Source organism: Pieris brassicae, chromosome 11 (genome assembly GCF_905147105.1).
Source record: "Pieris brassicae chromosome 11, ilPieBrab1.1, whole genome shotgun sequence".
Lineage (NCBI taxonomy): Eukaryota > Metazoa > Arthropoda > Insecta > Lepidoptera > Pieridae > Pieris > Pieris brassicae.
The window spans coordinates 7,833,561-7,847,333 of NC_059675.1; the positions used below are offsets into that span (position 1 = coordinate 7,833,561).

General features: G+C 32.5%; 2 protein-coding genes across 2 annotated transcripts; both read left to right on the top strand.

Annotated features, from left to right (window-relative positions):
* LOC123716602 (formin-like protein 5) lies at positions 1 to 6,115 on the top strand. The gene is made up of 3 exons (XM_045672428.1): positions 1 to 119; positions 4,819 to 5,010; positions 5,257 to 6,115. The coding sequence occupies exons 1-3, from the start codon at positions 45 to 47 to the stop codon at positions 5,830 to 5,832; spliced, it is 843 nt and encodes a 280-aa protein (XP_045528384.1). The 5' UTR covers positions 1 to 44; the 3' UTR covers positions 5,833 to 6,115.
* A 3,580-nt stretch (positions 6,116 to 9,695) lies between these two features.
* Positions 9,696 to 13,627, top strand: LOC123716479. The gene is made up of 3 exons (XM_045672243.1): positions 9,696 to 9,728; positions 9,803 to 10,469; positions 10,734 to 13,627. The coding sequence occupies exons 1-3, from the start codon at positions 9,705 to 9,707 to the stop codon at positions 13,541 to 13,543; spliced, it is 3,501 nt and encodes a 1,166-aa protein (XP_045528199.1). The 5' UTR covers positions 9,696 to 9,704; the 3' UTR covers positions 13,544 to 13,627.
* The last annotated feature ends 146 nt before the right edge of the window (positions 13,628 to 13,773 follow it).

Here is a 13,773-nt window from a genome sequence, read left to right on the forward strand (position 1 = left end):
AGGTACGATTCGCATCTAGAGGTTTTAGCTCACTGGTGACAAGCATGTTGCGCCCGCGCAAGCACACCACTCCACTACCATTCGCCGAAGCGGACGCAATGGCGACTCGGTGTTTACTAGTAAGTTAACATTCATTAATTCATAACTTTCTTAACATCTCGATGACCCTCTGAATGGTGTCTTTGGTGCAGTACGCCATTTTTATGAACCTTCGACGCAACAGCTCATGGCCACTGTCACAGTATAACATCTATTTTTATATTGCTTTATTTATTTATGATATATGGGTTTTGCTTTCGTTACTTTTTGTTATTACCTATAATTGATGAATTTTATTCCTTCTTTAAGAACGCAATTTGATTTTCTAACTCATGGCATGGCATGTTTTCTTGTTGTTATATAGGTAAGACATTGTTATCCTTGTAAAGGAGGCTACTATAGGAGGATAATATATTAAATATTATCATTTAAAAAAGTATTCATCCACTCATATAACTAACTAGGAATAATTATTGAAGGTTGAGGATAAAATATGGAATAATCAACAAATGTCCGGATTTCCTTCTACGATTAACTAACAAGTGCATAGAAAAGGATAAAAAAGCATATGATTGTAAATGTAATTCAATACATTCTTACGCCGACATATTTCATAGTATCCTAACCTTAAACCAACAGATTCGAAAACATGAAAGACAGTTTTTATTTTGTTAAGTGATTTGATATAGCATCAAAAAGTTTAATGTTCTTAGAAAACTTATAAAGGAAATCTTAGGTGCAAGTGATGGCAGGGTCATTGACTTCACAGGCTTTATTGCGAATGTACAATGATGCACAGACCTCGTAAATATCGCAACCACTGTTTTCTTGTGATGCATTCATTTAGAGTGACTTATTACCTATTGTATAAGTTTACTTTCATTTCAAATATGTGTCGCTGCATTTTGATGTTAATTCATGATATATTATAATAATAATCAATTATTTTCTCGATTATTATATTGGTAAATAGGTTCATAGTAATTTCGAACGATAAGTCAAATAAGAAATTTGCCGGACTGATAGTCGGTCATTAATTATCTGTAGGGGTAGATTAAATATATGTATGTAGTATGTTAAAGGTTCAACTCAGCTACAAAAATTAATGTCCGATTAGCTTATGACTGATTTAAGAAGTTATGGCAGTGAAGATTCCTTTAGCTTTCGATTCAATGTATAATGAATATATTTGATAGGTAGATTATACTTAATCATATTTTATAACATCGGCCTGTAATAATTGGTTCTACTTATTGACCTTACCGTCAACATTCCATTTCTTAAACCTTGTAAACGCTTGACAGCAGCTTTATACCCTCAATTATTACATTGTTAATATAGCGACTACTTCCGGATCATAGCTAATAGCGGATCTAAAAGTATTTAATTTAATAACTAATAATAATAGTTTGTAAAACTCACTATTTCCTGTTCTGTTTATGTAACATATGATTCATGGGTTTTTGCAGTTATAATAATTATTCAATTAATACAAATGTGTGTAAATTGATGTTGATAAACGATTTAGTATTAGTTGCGTATGAGTTCAAAATTGTGTACTCCAGTCCAGTCAGGAGACTGACCATACTATAACAAAGTCACCAAAATCAATCTCTTAGGAATCACGCACGACCCGGAATAATTTATTTATTTTAAAACGCACAACGTATTTAGGATGTTGAATACAATTTCCAATTTTAACGAATATACACATAGTGAAATATTTTATCATAATTTCGAAACCTTTGATGATTTATCACGTCTCCTGTCTTTTAAGACTAACCACGGAATGACTACGTACAGACGTTATCAATCATGATTTCTATGATCAAAATTATAGGTACAAAATATTGTCTATGATTGAGAAAATATGTGTTGCGTTGCATTTGGCAATGACCCACTGTCTAACCGGGTATAAAAATAGAATATTTAAATTGTTTATGACCTTTGACTTCTTGCAGAATACATAAATATTGTAAGTTTTTTAACATGAAGGACATTTCGTCTTTGGGTTTTCTCATTAACAATCTAATAAAGATAACTATAAAAAATAATTGACAGGTTCTTTGCAGTTTTCTAAATTTTTATGTAAATTAATAGGTAATGTTATTTAGTATACATTTTATATTAAGAAGTTCAGTTTTTTGGTAAAAGTTCTGTGTGTGTTTAGTTTAAGTATTGATATCGCCTGGGTCGTCTGGAACTGCATTTACATGTAAGACCGCCTATTAACATCATTTTGTATCAGTATATGTATAGGTACCTAAAGATTTAACGGTCGATGGCCAATTAGTTTTGCTTTGGCTTCATTGAGCGCGTGTTATCCCAACCGCTGTTCGCATGACAAATCAAAATACCAAGGTCCTACTAAATTAAGTACGCCAGGCTTACTCTAAATGGAGCTTAAGTGACTGTACACTGAAATGAGTTTCTTTGTTACTTATTAATCGTAGAAATATGGAAGAGAGATTCTTTATTTATTTATTCACACTTCGTTACCTTACTATACAAAAATACATATAAAACTGATTACATAAGTCATTAGGCAACGTGCGGCCTTATCGCGAACAAGTGATTTCTTCTTTGTTTATTTCTAAGTATAAAGTATCCTATATCTATATATCTCACGCAGAAGCTACAATTAGCTGCATCTGTGAATATGTTGCTATTTTGTCACACTTCCACAGATCACTTTATATCATCAGAATGTAAATTCGAACTCACACCCTCAAAGGAAACCAAAAGTAGTAAATGATACAGATTTTGTTCCGTATATCATACACGGAGCAAAATATATATGGAAAAAAATCTTAATGAATAGAATTTTTTAACAACAATATCTCTGCTAATAAACAGATTAAGAAATTACTATTGTCGTGGTTGAAATAAAAAGCACACAAAGATTAAAATATAATAATAATTGAATTAAAATCGATGTAAAAAAATTATACCGTACACAGAACAAAGAGGTATACTTAGAATAAAAACCACCTAATTGTAAGATAATTATTACTAATCAATCAGCAATGATTAACATTTATAACTATGTATAACTACATTCTTATGTAAAGCGTTATATAAAACATTCAATAGATTCACTTAACGATACTGTAAAAGTATTATAATATAATTGCTATAACTTTATACATAAATACCACACACAAATATCTGTTTACGATTATTTCATAGTACCTCGTATTCTCTTCAGGGACTGTCTTGTTGTGGAAACGTGAAGTAAAGTATAGTAGAGCGGTTATCACTGTATAGTGTATATAAATAATATATTTTTATAAACCTTATTATTGTCTATTACCGGGCTTCCTGGAAAAATAAAATGTTAAAACAAATGCTAAAAGTGCACCAAAAAATATATGTATATGTTAAATATTAAATAAATTTATTACAATCTTAGTTTCCGCTATATTATATGAATTTGAAACAAATCTTGGTGAGTTTGTAAATAGCAGTCTCACGTTCAAAAATTAAACATCTCGCTCGCGCCATCTCATGGGTCTTTTACACACAAGAAAACATTACATAAATTATTCATAAATTGAATCTACTTTAATACTTTTTTTATATTAACAAATATTTAGGCGTAGTTATGTGCTTGTACGTATCGGAACGTAAGTACAATTAATTACAGAATCTTGCTTGACAAGTCATACTTTATTTGAGTAACAAAATATCGTACGAGTATTTGAAATAAATTAATAACAACTGTATACCTCACATATGTGTGTGTGTTCTTTTGTTTAACTTCAATATCCGTGTTAATATTTAAAAAATACTTAAAATGCCAGCATTTCAAATAAATTAACTAAAGAAATGTTTTTGAACCCCTAAATGAAACTAACGATGGAAGAAAGCAAGGAAAGGTATAAATATTTAATACCTTGCCTTTATTGGACACCTTATTAGGATACATTGGAAATACGTCCTAATAAGGTTTCTAACGTTGAGGGCTTGCAACGTGCACTCGCGGAAATGATGGTAAATAAGGATGTTGCCACCCCTGGTGTGCCGCTAATACAATAGAGTCATGTCATATAAACTATGTATTGACTTTAATATTTAGTATAGCTTTTAAACTTATTGTTCCATATTGTAAGGAATGTGGGCGCCTAGGTAACGCTGTAAAGATAATACAAAAATAAATCTAGGCAATCTGTAATAATTGGATTAAAAAACACAATCGTGACAAAATGAGAAATGTAAACTTAGAGGTATTTGTATACAAATAACTTCAAATTAGTAAAATTGTTCTTTTAAGTGTCTATAATTTTCAAGGCAAATTCTAATTTATCTTTTATTTATCTAGTCTTTGCAACTAACTATTCATATTATTCATAAAACTGGTTTCTAGTGGCTCTTAAGAAAATTATATATCATTATTTATTATTGGATACATATTAATTATATGCGTATGTTATACATTTTTACTAGGTCTCGTACTAACTAATTTAATTGGAATTTCGCTCTAAAGAGTAAACTTTATCTGTTTTCTACTACTTGCTGTCTATAAACCATTTAAATTTAATTATACACTTTTAAAGTAGAATTATACACTTTTTTTAACCTTTTTTGTGATACAAAATGATCTTAACATATTGCGTTTTATCGTTAGAATAAGTTTTATCTAAAAAAGGCAATGTATGTCATAGTTTTAATTAGTTTACTCACTGATGCGTGCGTATAAAGAGACGCAGGAATGTGTCTGTCCCATTCCTTATCGGGTGATTATTAATCACGTTTTAATATTAGTTTTGAATTTTACAGTTCCTGTGCCTCACTGCGCTAACTCTTTCTGAACCAATCCCGGGAAGGATCCCGAAGGTCTATAATGCCCTTATTACGTCGAATCAAAATTTGGAGCCAAGTAAAGCTTATCCAGTGTATCAGCCAGTTTTGAGGAACACCTTCCCATATCCAATTCAACCTCTCTTCTATGGTGATTTTCCATTCACAAATGTAAGTAACTAACTTCTTTTATTCGCCTTTTTCTTAAATGGAAGCGAGATTTAAATTAATTTTAAATTACTGAAATTGAAGATCTGTAGAACATTCGTACTTAATCCGAGCAGAAAGAGTGATGATACTACTTAGATCAATAATTTTGTGCCACGAAACATCCCTCAATATATTTCTAGAACAATATTATTTATACAGACTAATAACAAATGCATTTCGTTCATCAATTTTCTATTACAATTTCAGAGCTTGCTGCCTCCACTGCCGCTGTCATCTGTGCCAAAAGAGTTAACTCCAAATGCAGAATCAGCATCTCCATCGTCTGAGTCACCAAAAGAAGAACCACCCAATCCTCCTGAACCAAGCAGCCCTGAACCAAAGACCAATGACGGAACCGAAGCACCACCTCCATCACCAAAAATGGAATCGCCAATACCTCTTAACGAATTCGGTTTACCACCACAAGTCCTACCCTTGAGTAACTTCGGTTCTGGCTACGAATTCACGCAAATAAACACTTTCCCATATTCTTTCCCAGGCCTACGTTTTTATGACCCCTATGACCCCTTTTTATTCAATCCTTATGCAAATTTCCCTTTGTATCGACCGCTTTCAAATGCTTTGGCTCCTCTGCCTGCTGTCCCCGTGACGAAAGAAGTGCCAAAAGCAACACCAGCACCAGAAAATTCTGAGTCAGGTGCAACACCTCCATCAGAACCTAGCGACCTTAACATTTTGAACTACTCAGCAAAAGATCCAGCTATACCGAATGTACCTCCACCACCTCTTCCTCAGGGAGGGTCAAAACCCGACACTGAATAATGTGGCAATAATACAGTGATTTTAGTTTTAAAATTTATTCTTTAATTTACAGTACGTAAGTGATACATTTAATGCTCATCATTATTTTATGTTAATAATTCTTTTCTGTAAATCAATGGCAAAATAATTGACTTGCAAATGAGTGCGTGCGTAAATTTATAGCAAAACTATAATTCTACACTAATTAAATGGTTTGGAAAGTTACTATTACGAAAGAAAAGGATAATATAATGTATTGTAATTAGTTATTCATAAAATTACTTTTATAAAATAAATCATTGGAAACAAATTTTTATTTCTAATATTTATAAATTACCCGTATATTCACGTTGTACAGTGTTATCATATTTCATAACAGAGAAAATTGCCAATCATGAGTCATTGCCAATCCAAGAAACTAATAACTGATACGCGATATTTATTTACTTAGCTAAAAGTATTATCTATTGAATCACATAGGCATGATAAAGTATCACTCTATACTATATTTTCCTATATTACAGTTATTCAATTTGATACAAAATCAAGGTTATGGTTTTCCATATCGTGGGCTATCGGAACTTTTATGTGTGGGTGTGTGTCATTGCTGTTAATAAACTGATTACAATATATAGGATGTAGGAAAAATACTTTAACACCTGAAAATGTTTTACTGCCATGTAAGGTATGGTGGTCCATAGAAATATATATCCCAGTTCATTCCACCAACCATGTCCGATGGTATATACCATTCGTAATAATAATACTTAAATCGATGTTGACTGTGACAATAACTGATTCTTGGTACGCATATCTGAAAATTGTACGCCGTACTCCTAAACAGATCTTCTTCAAATGCCCTGGCTCTGAGGATAATACAAGTTGGTATTCTGCGAATCATTAACCAGCCCTGAAAGTGTAGATTTTTAGTACTTCTAGAGGAGAGACCATATATATATATATATATATGGTATATATATATATATATATATATATATATATATATTAGGTCCTTACATATGAAATTGGCGTTTTGTATGGGAGGAACAAAAAGTCGAATATTTTTAAATATAATATATTTAATTAATCAAAGTATGAACCATTGTTTTCTATGCATTTTTGCCATCTCATAGGTAGTTCATTGATGCCTTTACTTAACCAGTCGGACGGGAATCAATAAAATCTGTGAAGGCGATTTCGACTGCCCCATCAGAGTTAAATTTTTTCCCTTGCAAGAAGTTGTCCAAATTTCGAAAAAAATGGTAATCTGTTGGAGCAAGGTCCGGGGAGTACGGAGGATGTCTTAGATATTCCAATTGAAGCTTTTCTAATTTGGTAGCCGTCTGTTGTGCAGTGTGTGGTCTAGCGTTGTCGCGAAGTAGCAGTGGCGCGGAGCGATTGACTAGGTTGTTTAGCCGCTAGCTTTTCCATCATGGTTTGCAATTGCTGACAATAAACATCAGCCGTTATAGTCTGGCCAGATTTGAGAAAACTGCAATGAACAATACCGGCACTAGTCCACCAAACGCTTACAAGTAACTTTTTTGGGGTTAATTTTCGCTTGGGGCAGGATTTGGCTGGCTGGCCAGGATCCAACCATTTCGCTGAGCGCTTCCGATTATCGTAAAGAATCCATTTTTCTTCACAGGTAATGATTCGGTTTAAAATACCTTAATTATTGTGCCGGTTCAGTAATGTAACGCAGCAGTCGACGCGCGTTTGCCGGTTTGCTTCAGTCAATTCGTGAGGTACCCACCTTTCAAGCTTTTTAATCTTCCCAATTTGCTTCAAGTGAATTAAAACAGTTTTATCGCTAACACCGCAACCTGCAGCTAACTCAGACGTGGTTTGTGATGGATCCGCTTCCACAATAGCCTTCAATACTTCATTATCAACTTGGGTCTCAGACCGTCCACGGGGCTTGTTCTGCAGGTCGAAATTTCCAGAACGAAAACGTTGGAACCAAAAGCGAACTGTGTTTTCTTTTGCAACATGACCGCCATACACATCATTCACCCTTCGAGTCGTTTCCGCAGCACTAGTGCCACGGCGGAACTCGTACTCGTAAATAATGCGATACTTTAAGTTTTCCATTTTGTAAAATGAGTGACGCAAACAGAAAAAAACAAATGAATGACGGTCATCGAAGCACAAATACATGAGGAAATAGGTGTACAAATTTGAATTTGGAATTCCTTACCAAAGAGGAGAACATCGTGATTAAAGTGGCCAGTACGAAATACGCCAATTTCATATGTAAGGACCTAATATATATATATGAGCTAGCTCTAATTTACGAATACATAATTGGTACTTTGATTTCTTATATTTAAAAAAACTATGTAAATACAAAGAGTATCGTGAATTAATATCTAATAACTTCTACAGTTTTTAAGTAAGGGAATTTAATAAACATAATTGCATTGACTTACTCGAATAATAATTTTGCCCAGTACTTCCATGTGATCTTTGTGTATGTGGGCTTGAAATCGAATATCCTTTCGTGAACAATCCCCAAATGTATATTCACTGTGCACAGACACTAATAAAATTTATCTTTATTATTTGCATATTTGAAAATAATGTAATGTAGGTAAGTAAACATAAATAAAACACCTGGTTCTTTATCCGATGAGTCCAAAGTGAGTTCATTGAGAGAAGTGAAATATTGCCAGCAAAAACATTTTCCCACTGAAAATATTGTTTTAAGTACAGAACTGAACGGTGACTAGTACTATAATTTCCTTCACCAAATCCATTGTATCAGAATATTACCATATTAAAGTTTATTAACGTTACAGTATGCTGTTATCTTATTATTTATTAATTTAATACCCTAAATAGTATTAAGGTCTACATTGACAAATTAAGCTCCTTTTAGATTTATCAACTAAATACAACACTACTACAACAGCTGCATTACAATAAATACATCTTCACATTATTTAAAAGCAGTCAATGTTCGATGGATAACTATTTTATTTGAATGAAACAATTTAATTTCAGTCTAATTACATTATAAATTACTCGTCGTCGTTTAGCCGGAATTTCTCTATTGCCAATAAAAAATATCAGGCGTTATTTTATGCGCATATCATCGCATTGCATAGCTTTAATTATCTTTGTTTTGACTTTTGAGCTTAATCTCGGAAAATTTATATACGTAGATCCATAAAATTTTACCAGTATTTAATTCTCATTGAATAACTAAATAGTTATTAATTAAAACTTAATATTATTTATACTTACTATAGCTAAGCAGGACACCTAAATATAGCAATTTTATCGCCATATTTATACGATAATATGCACGTGACAGAAAATTATTACGTTATGGTTAATGTAATTCGCGCTTCTGTTTAAAGAAATACTGCAAAGCAAGCCACATAAAATATGTATATTTTAATAATATAATGAATGTTTATAAACAATTTCTTTGCAAATTAATTCACCGCATTCGTTGTACATACAATAGCAATGACGTGACGAATGCGATACTAAGATGCCTAAATTGCCTGCGAAGGTCAAAAGTGAATGTCTACATCAAAAAAGTTTTAATCACGATTCCTTCCGCGCAATTAAGTTGACATAATTATTGTTTAATGTCAATATATTTATGAAAAAAAAGAACTATAAGAATTTGTCCCTATTGATACAGATACTATTTGTTAGTTGAACATCCAAAATAATTTAATTTATTTCTTGTCATCACCATGTATACTCTCAACAAAAAAAAAAAACGTATTTGTGGAAAAGCTTATGCGATAAACCTCAGTGACAAATCTCAGTTATCCGTTAAGCACGGTGGTGGTAGCTCTTTTCGAATCAAATGTGGTTATTTCCTCATAAAAATGATCGTTACCAAGATTTTATATTTACTTATTCCTTGTGTGATGTTCGTCAGACGAAGTCTACAGGTAAAACTTTTCACTTAAATACATGTATGGTAAGTACATTAACATTTTGATTAGTAAAATTTCTATTGTTGCAGATTTGTTTAGAAGAAGCTTCAAATAAAGGGTTAAGTGTCCGATGGCCACAAAGTGAAGAGGGCACAGACATAAAGTCCGACCCCTTGTGTTACAACGAAGATACAATTATAACTAGAAATTGTGTTAACAATACGTGGATACCTTCTTTGTCTGAGCTAACTCCTTGTTTTGAAGCTCTCCATATTTTTGATATACCACAGTCATCTTTGTGTCCAGCTACATTCAAGAAGGTCTCCGAGAATAACACAAAGTATTGTTATAAAGTTGAGAAAGTATCATCGTGGAGTTTTCCATGTCTTCAAGGTGGTGGTGCTTCGGTAATTACACATCTCAATGATGACGATGTGGAATCTATTTTAACAGCTTTAAAAAAAAATAACGTTTCAAGATATTATTGGTTGCCAGGGCGCAGAGCTAAACTTTTCAGTCCTCTAATTTGGAATACACCCGGACAAATGTGGGGCCGCAACGTGGAAAGCAATAATTTATTGCCGGTTCGTGACTGTATATTTAAAAACTGCCTTTTATTAGATATTGAAGCACGAGAAATCATATCTGAATTATGTTGGATAGAATATCCTAGTTTATGTTTTTATAGAAATGATATACATTATCCAGCTAATTGTCCTGAAAACTACAGTGGAGTAAGATTAACACCACAGGAAAGTATTTGTGCTGGAATAAATGTAATGCATAAAGAGTTATCATTTGAGGAATTTTCAAATATATCCCAATTTAAATGCACACCAATGGGAGACAATATAGAAAATGATTTAAGCCGATATGTCTATAAAGAAATAGCTAAAAATTATCCTCTTCCAGAGAATACGTGGTGTTGGTTCTCAACGTCGTTTTATAACCACGTTGGAGATGAAATAGGCATATTTAAGTCAGTATTTTCAGATTTTCGGGTCTCTATAAATAATAAAGGTTCAATAAGGTTAAACAGAAAACAGGATTCAACGAAACTGTCCTGTTTTGCTTGTCGGACTCAGATTTTGTATGAACAGCCTGAATTATTGTTTGAATACAATGAAATGCATAATATTATGTATTTAACAATTTATTTTCCTTCCGGTTTGTGGAAATATAGCGAAAATGACACAGGCATTCAGTGTTTCTCGGACGCTAAGGGTTTTGTAAAAGTAATAGATATAAACAACTTTCCGTATATGCACGTAAAGACTAGTAAATATCAAGATAATACCAATTTCACTATAGAAAAAGTCGTCTACAAGGTTGATCTTATAACAGATCGATCAGCACAGTATTGGTGTGAGGGGCATACAAATAATTTTACCTTAATCTCAACTGAAAAAGTGATTGCCAATCCTCAAGGAAATTGTATTCATGTATTCTCTCTAGGATTAGAAATATTTTTTACTGATGATGAAATAAGAATTGAACTAAATGAAAAAATGATACAAGTCTGTGATAATGTGACTGATATCTTTAATGCGGATAAAGTTCTTTTAATGGAAATGCTCACATATGCCTCAGAAAAATTGCTAGTTTTGTTACATATGCATATGCCAATTATGAATATATACGAAGAAAAGGGCGACAACATAAAAATGTTATATGAAAATATGAAACAAATTGCAAAAACGGAACTATTTAAATATAACTATACATTTGTAAATATCTCTAGTTCAATGTATTGCTTACCAACTACTTCGAACTCGGAAGGCATGATACTAGAATGGGAACTGACTGCGATTGGTCATATAGCAGCTCCAAAACAATTCTGTTTACAAGCCAACGGTTTGCCTGTAAAGAGACGTTGTCTGGGTTCATATATTCTTGGTAGTAGATGGGGTCAAGTTGAAGGTGTTTGTAATCAAAACTACTCTCCTTCAATAGCGACAACATATTTGTATAAGTTTTATAAAGGTCGAATGCCCGCGAACGATACATTCCAATTTCTAACAAATGGTCTGGGATATATTTTAAATGATGTTGGTATATTTATTCCAGCAGACATATATTATTTGTCCATATCGTTGCAGCAAATTCTAAACATAGCTCAAAGTAATGAAAGCTCCGTAGATATGGGTACTATGGAGAACATAGCGTGGATTATGAATAGAGTCATGATATTAGACAATCGATACCTAAGATTAGCACAAACATTAAATTCGACGAACGTTATATTGGATGCGGTAGGTGTAATAATTCATAAGTTGGCTAGAAGGAACACGTCTACATTACGAAGTCCTCAAAATATCGGATATGACTTGGCTAGACAACCAAACTTTTTAATTCAAATATGTTATCCTACTATCAACAACATTTCTGGTGTAGCTATTAGGTATAAAACAAATACGAGTAATTTTTTAGATGTGGACATAATACCATTGTTTAAGAATACTACTTATGATGAAGTATTAATGATCTCTAATTTAGATATAGCGACATGGATTCCGGGAAATGTTCTCGACTCTTTAATTATAAGTCAAAATTTAACGAGTAACGAAACGTTGCAAGAAGAGAATATCCGTATAATAATAAGCATTTTCCACAATGGCGCAGTATTTCAAGAATTAGATCCCAATTATTTAATTTTAAACAGTCGAGTCATAGGTGTTACGATTCCTGGATTTTTACCAAATTTACTTTATCCAATCCCCTTAATATTTCGTAATTTAAATAATTTAGGATACAAAAAACAATGTGGTTATTGGGATTTTATGGTAAAAAATAGAGCTTCGGGATTTTGGTCAAGTAAGGGATGTTACTTGGTTAGTACAATCAACAATACGAGCGTATGTAACTGTTATCATTTAACTCATTTTGGGCAGTTAATAAACATTCGGCAAAGAATAATTGATGGCCACGTAGTTAATACAAAACCGTTAAATATAATATCCCTCATAGGGAGCTTCTTATCACTCCTTGGAATTACCGGCATATGGCTTACAGCCTTTGTTTTTCAGGCCTGGAGGAAGAAAGCTGGTTCCAAAGTTCTTTTAAATTTAACAGGAGCTATAGCAATGCCATTAATTCTAATCGTTGTTTTTAATTTAGGTGATACAATATTTTTAGGAGAAAATGGCAAGTACTTCGCTTCAAATAAAATGAAAATAATCTGCATATGTTTAGGTGCAATATTGCATTATTCCGTTCTTGCTAGTTTTATGTGGATGCTCATAACCGCTTCTTTACAGTTCATCAGATATGTAAGAGTTTTAGGAGTTAAACGACCTTCTAGGTTTATGATAAAATTTACATTGATTGGATGGGGAATTCCACTAGTACCCGTAGCTATCGTTTTAACATTCGATCCACACAATTATATTTCGACTGCATCACTAAGTAGAAATGAATATGCTATTTGCTATCCTACTGGATTTTATTTAATTGTAGCAGTTATTGTACCGATCTGTATTATTTTGTTTATAAATATCACTTTGTACATTTCAGTTTTATATGCTATATCTCACGGTCCTGATGGAAAAATGAGAACTACAGACATAGACTTGATCGGGGCCCAGATAAGATTGTCTATATTTCTGTTTTTCCTTTTGGGATTAACTTGGATTTTTGGTATATTTTCATTCACTAAAAATTTAGTTTGGTCGTATTTCTTCTGTTTGACTTCAACTTTGCAAGGATTCGTTTTGTTTGTTTACTTCGTCATTTGTGACCCAATTACACGTAATTTATGGGTAACTTTAATGAAACCACAATTCCGTTCTAATTCTCCAAGAGAAAGTGTAATAAGTATTTCTAATACCTGAATGCAAGATCATCTCCAGGTTAAAAGAAACAGAACAGAAAAGTATCATATAATTGTATTTAATAAAATATAGTTCCATTTGTTACCGCCTTATCATTGAACGTACGTCGAAGTAAGTTTCTTCCTATTGAGTTAAGGTTATGTTATGTTAGTTATTTTTTGAATATTGCCTTTATTATAATATCCTGTAATATATACTTTTATTTTTAAAGTAGATAAGATGTTCCATTG

Excerpts from the sequence above, each read along its gene's own strand:
- LOC123716479 (XM_045672243.1), top strand. The coding sequence starts at position 9,705 with ATGTTCGTCAGACGAAGTCTACAG. Across the intron at positions 9,729-9,802 it reads TCGTCAGACGAAGTCTACAG|ATTTGTTTAGAAGAAGCTTC; the intron begins GTAAAACTTTTC and ends CTATTGTTGCAG. Across the intron at positions 10,470-10,733 it reads AAGATTAACACCACAGGAAA|GTTCAATAAGGTTAAACAGA; the intron begins GTATTTGTGCTG and ends TAAATAATAAAG.
- LOC123716602 (XM_045672428.1), top strand. The coding sequence starts at position 45 with ATGTTGCGCCCGCGCAAGCACACCACTCCACTACCATTCGCCGAAGCG. Across the intron at positions 120-4,818 it reads TGGCGACTCGGTGTTTACTA|TTCCTGTGCCTCACTGCGCT; the intron begins GTAAGTTAACAT and ends TGAATTTTACAG. Across the intron at positions 5,011-5,256 it reads GTGATTTTCCATTCACAAAT|AGCTTGCTGCCTCCACTGCC; the intron begins GTAAGTAACTAA and ends TTACAATTTCAG.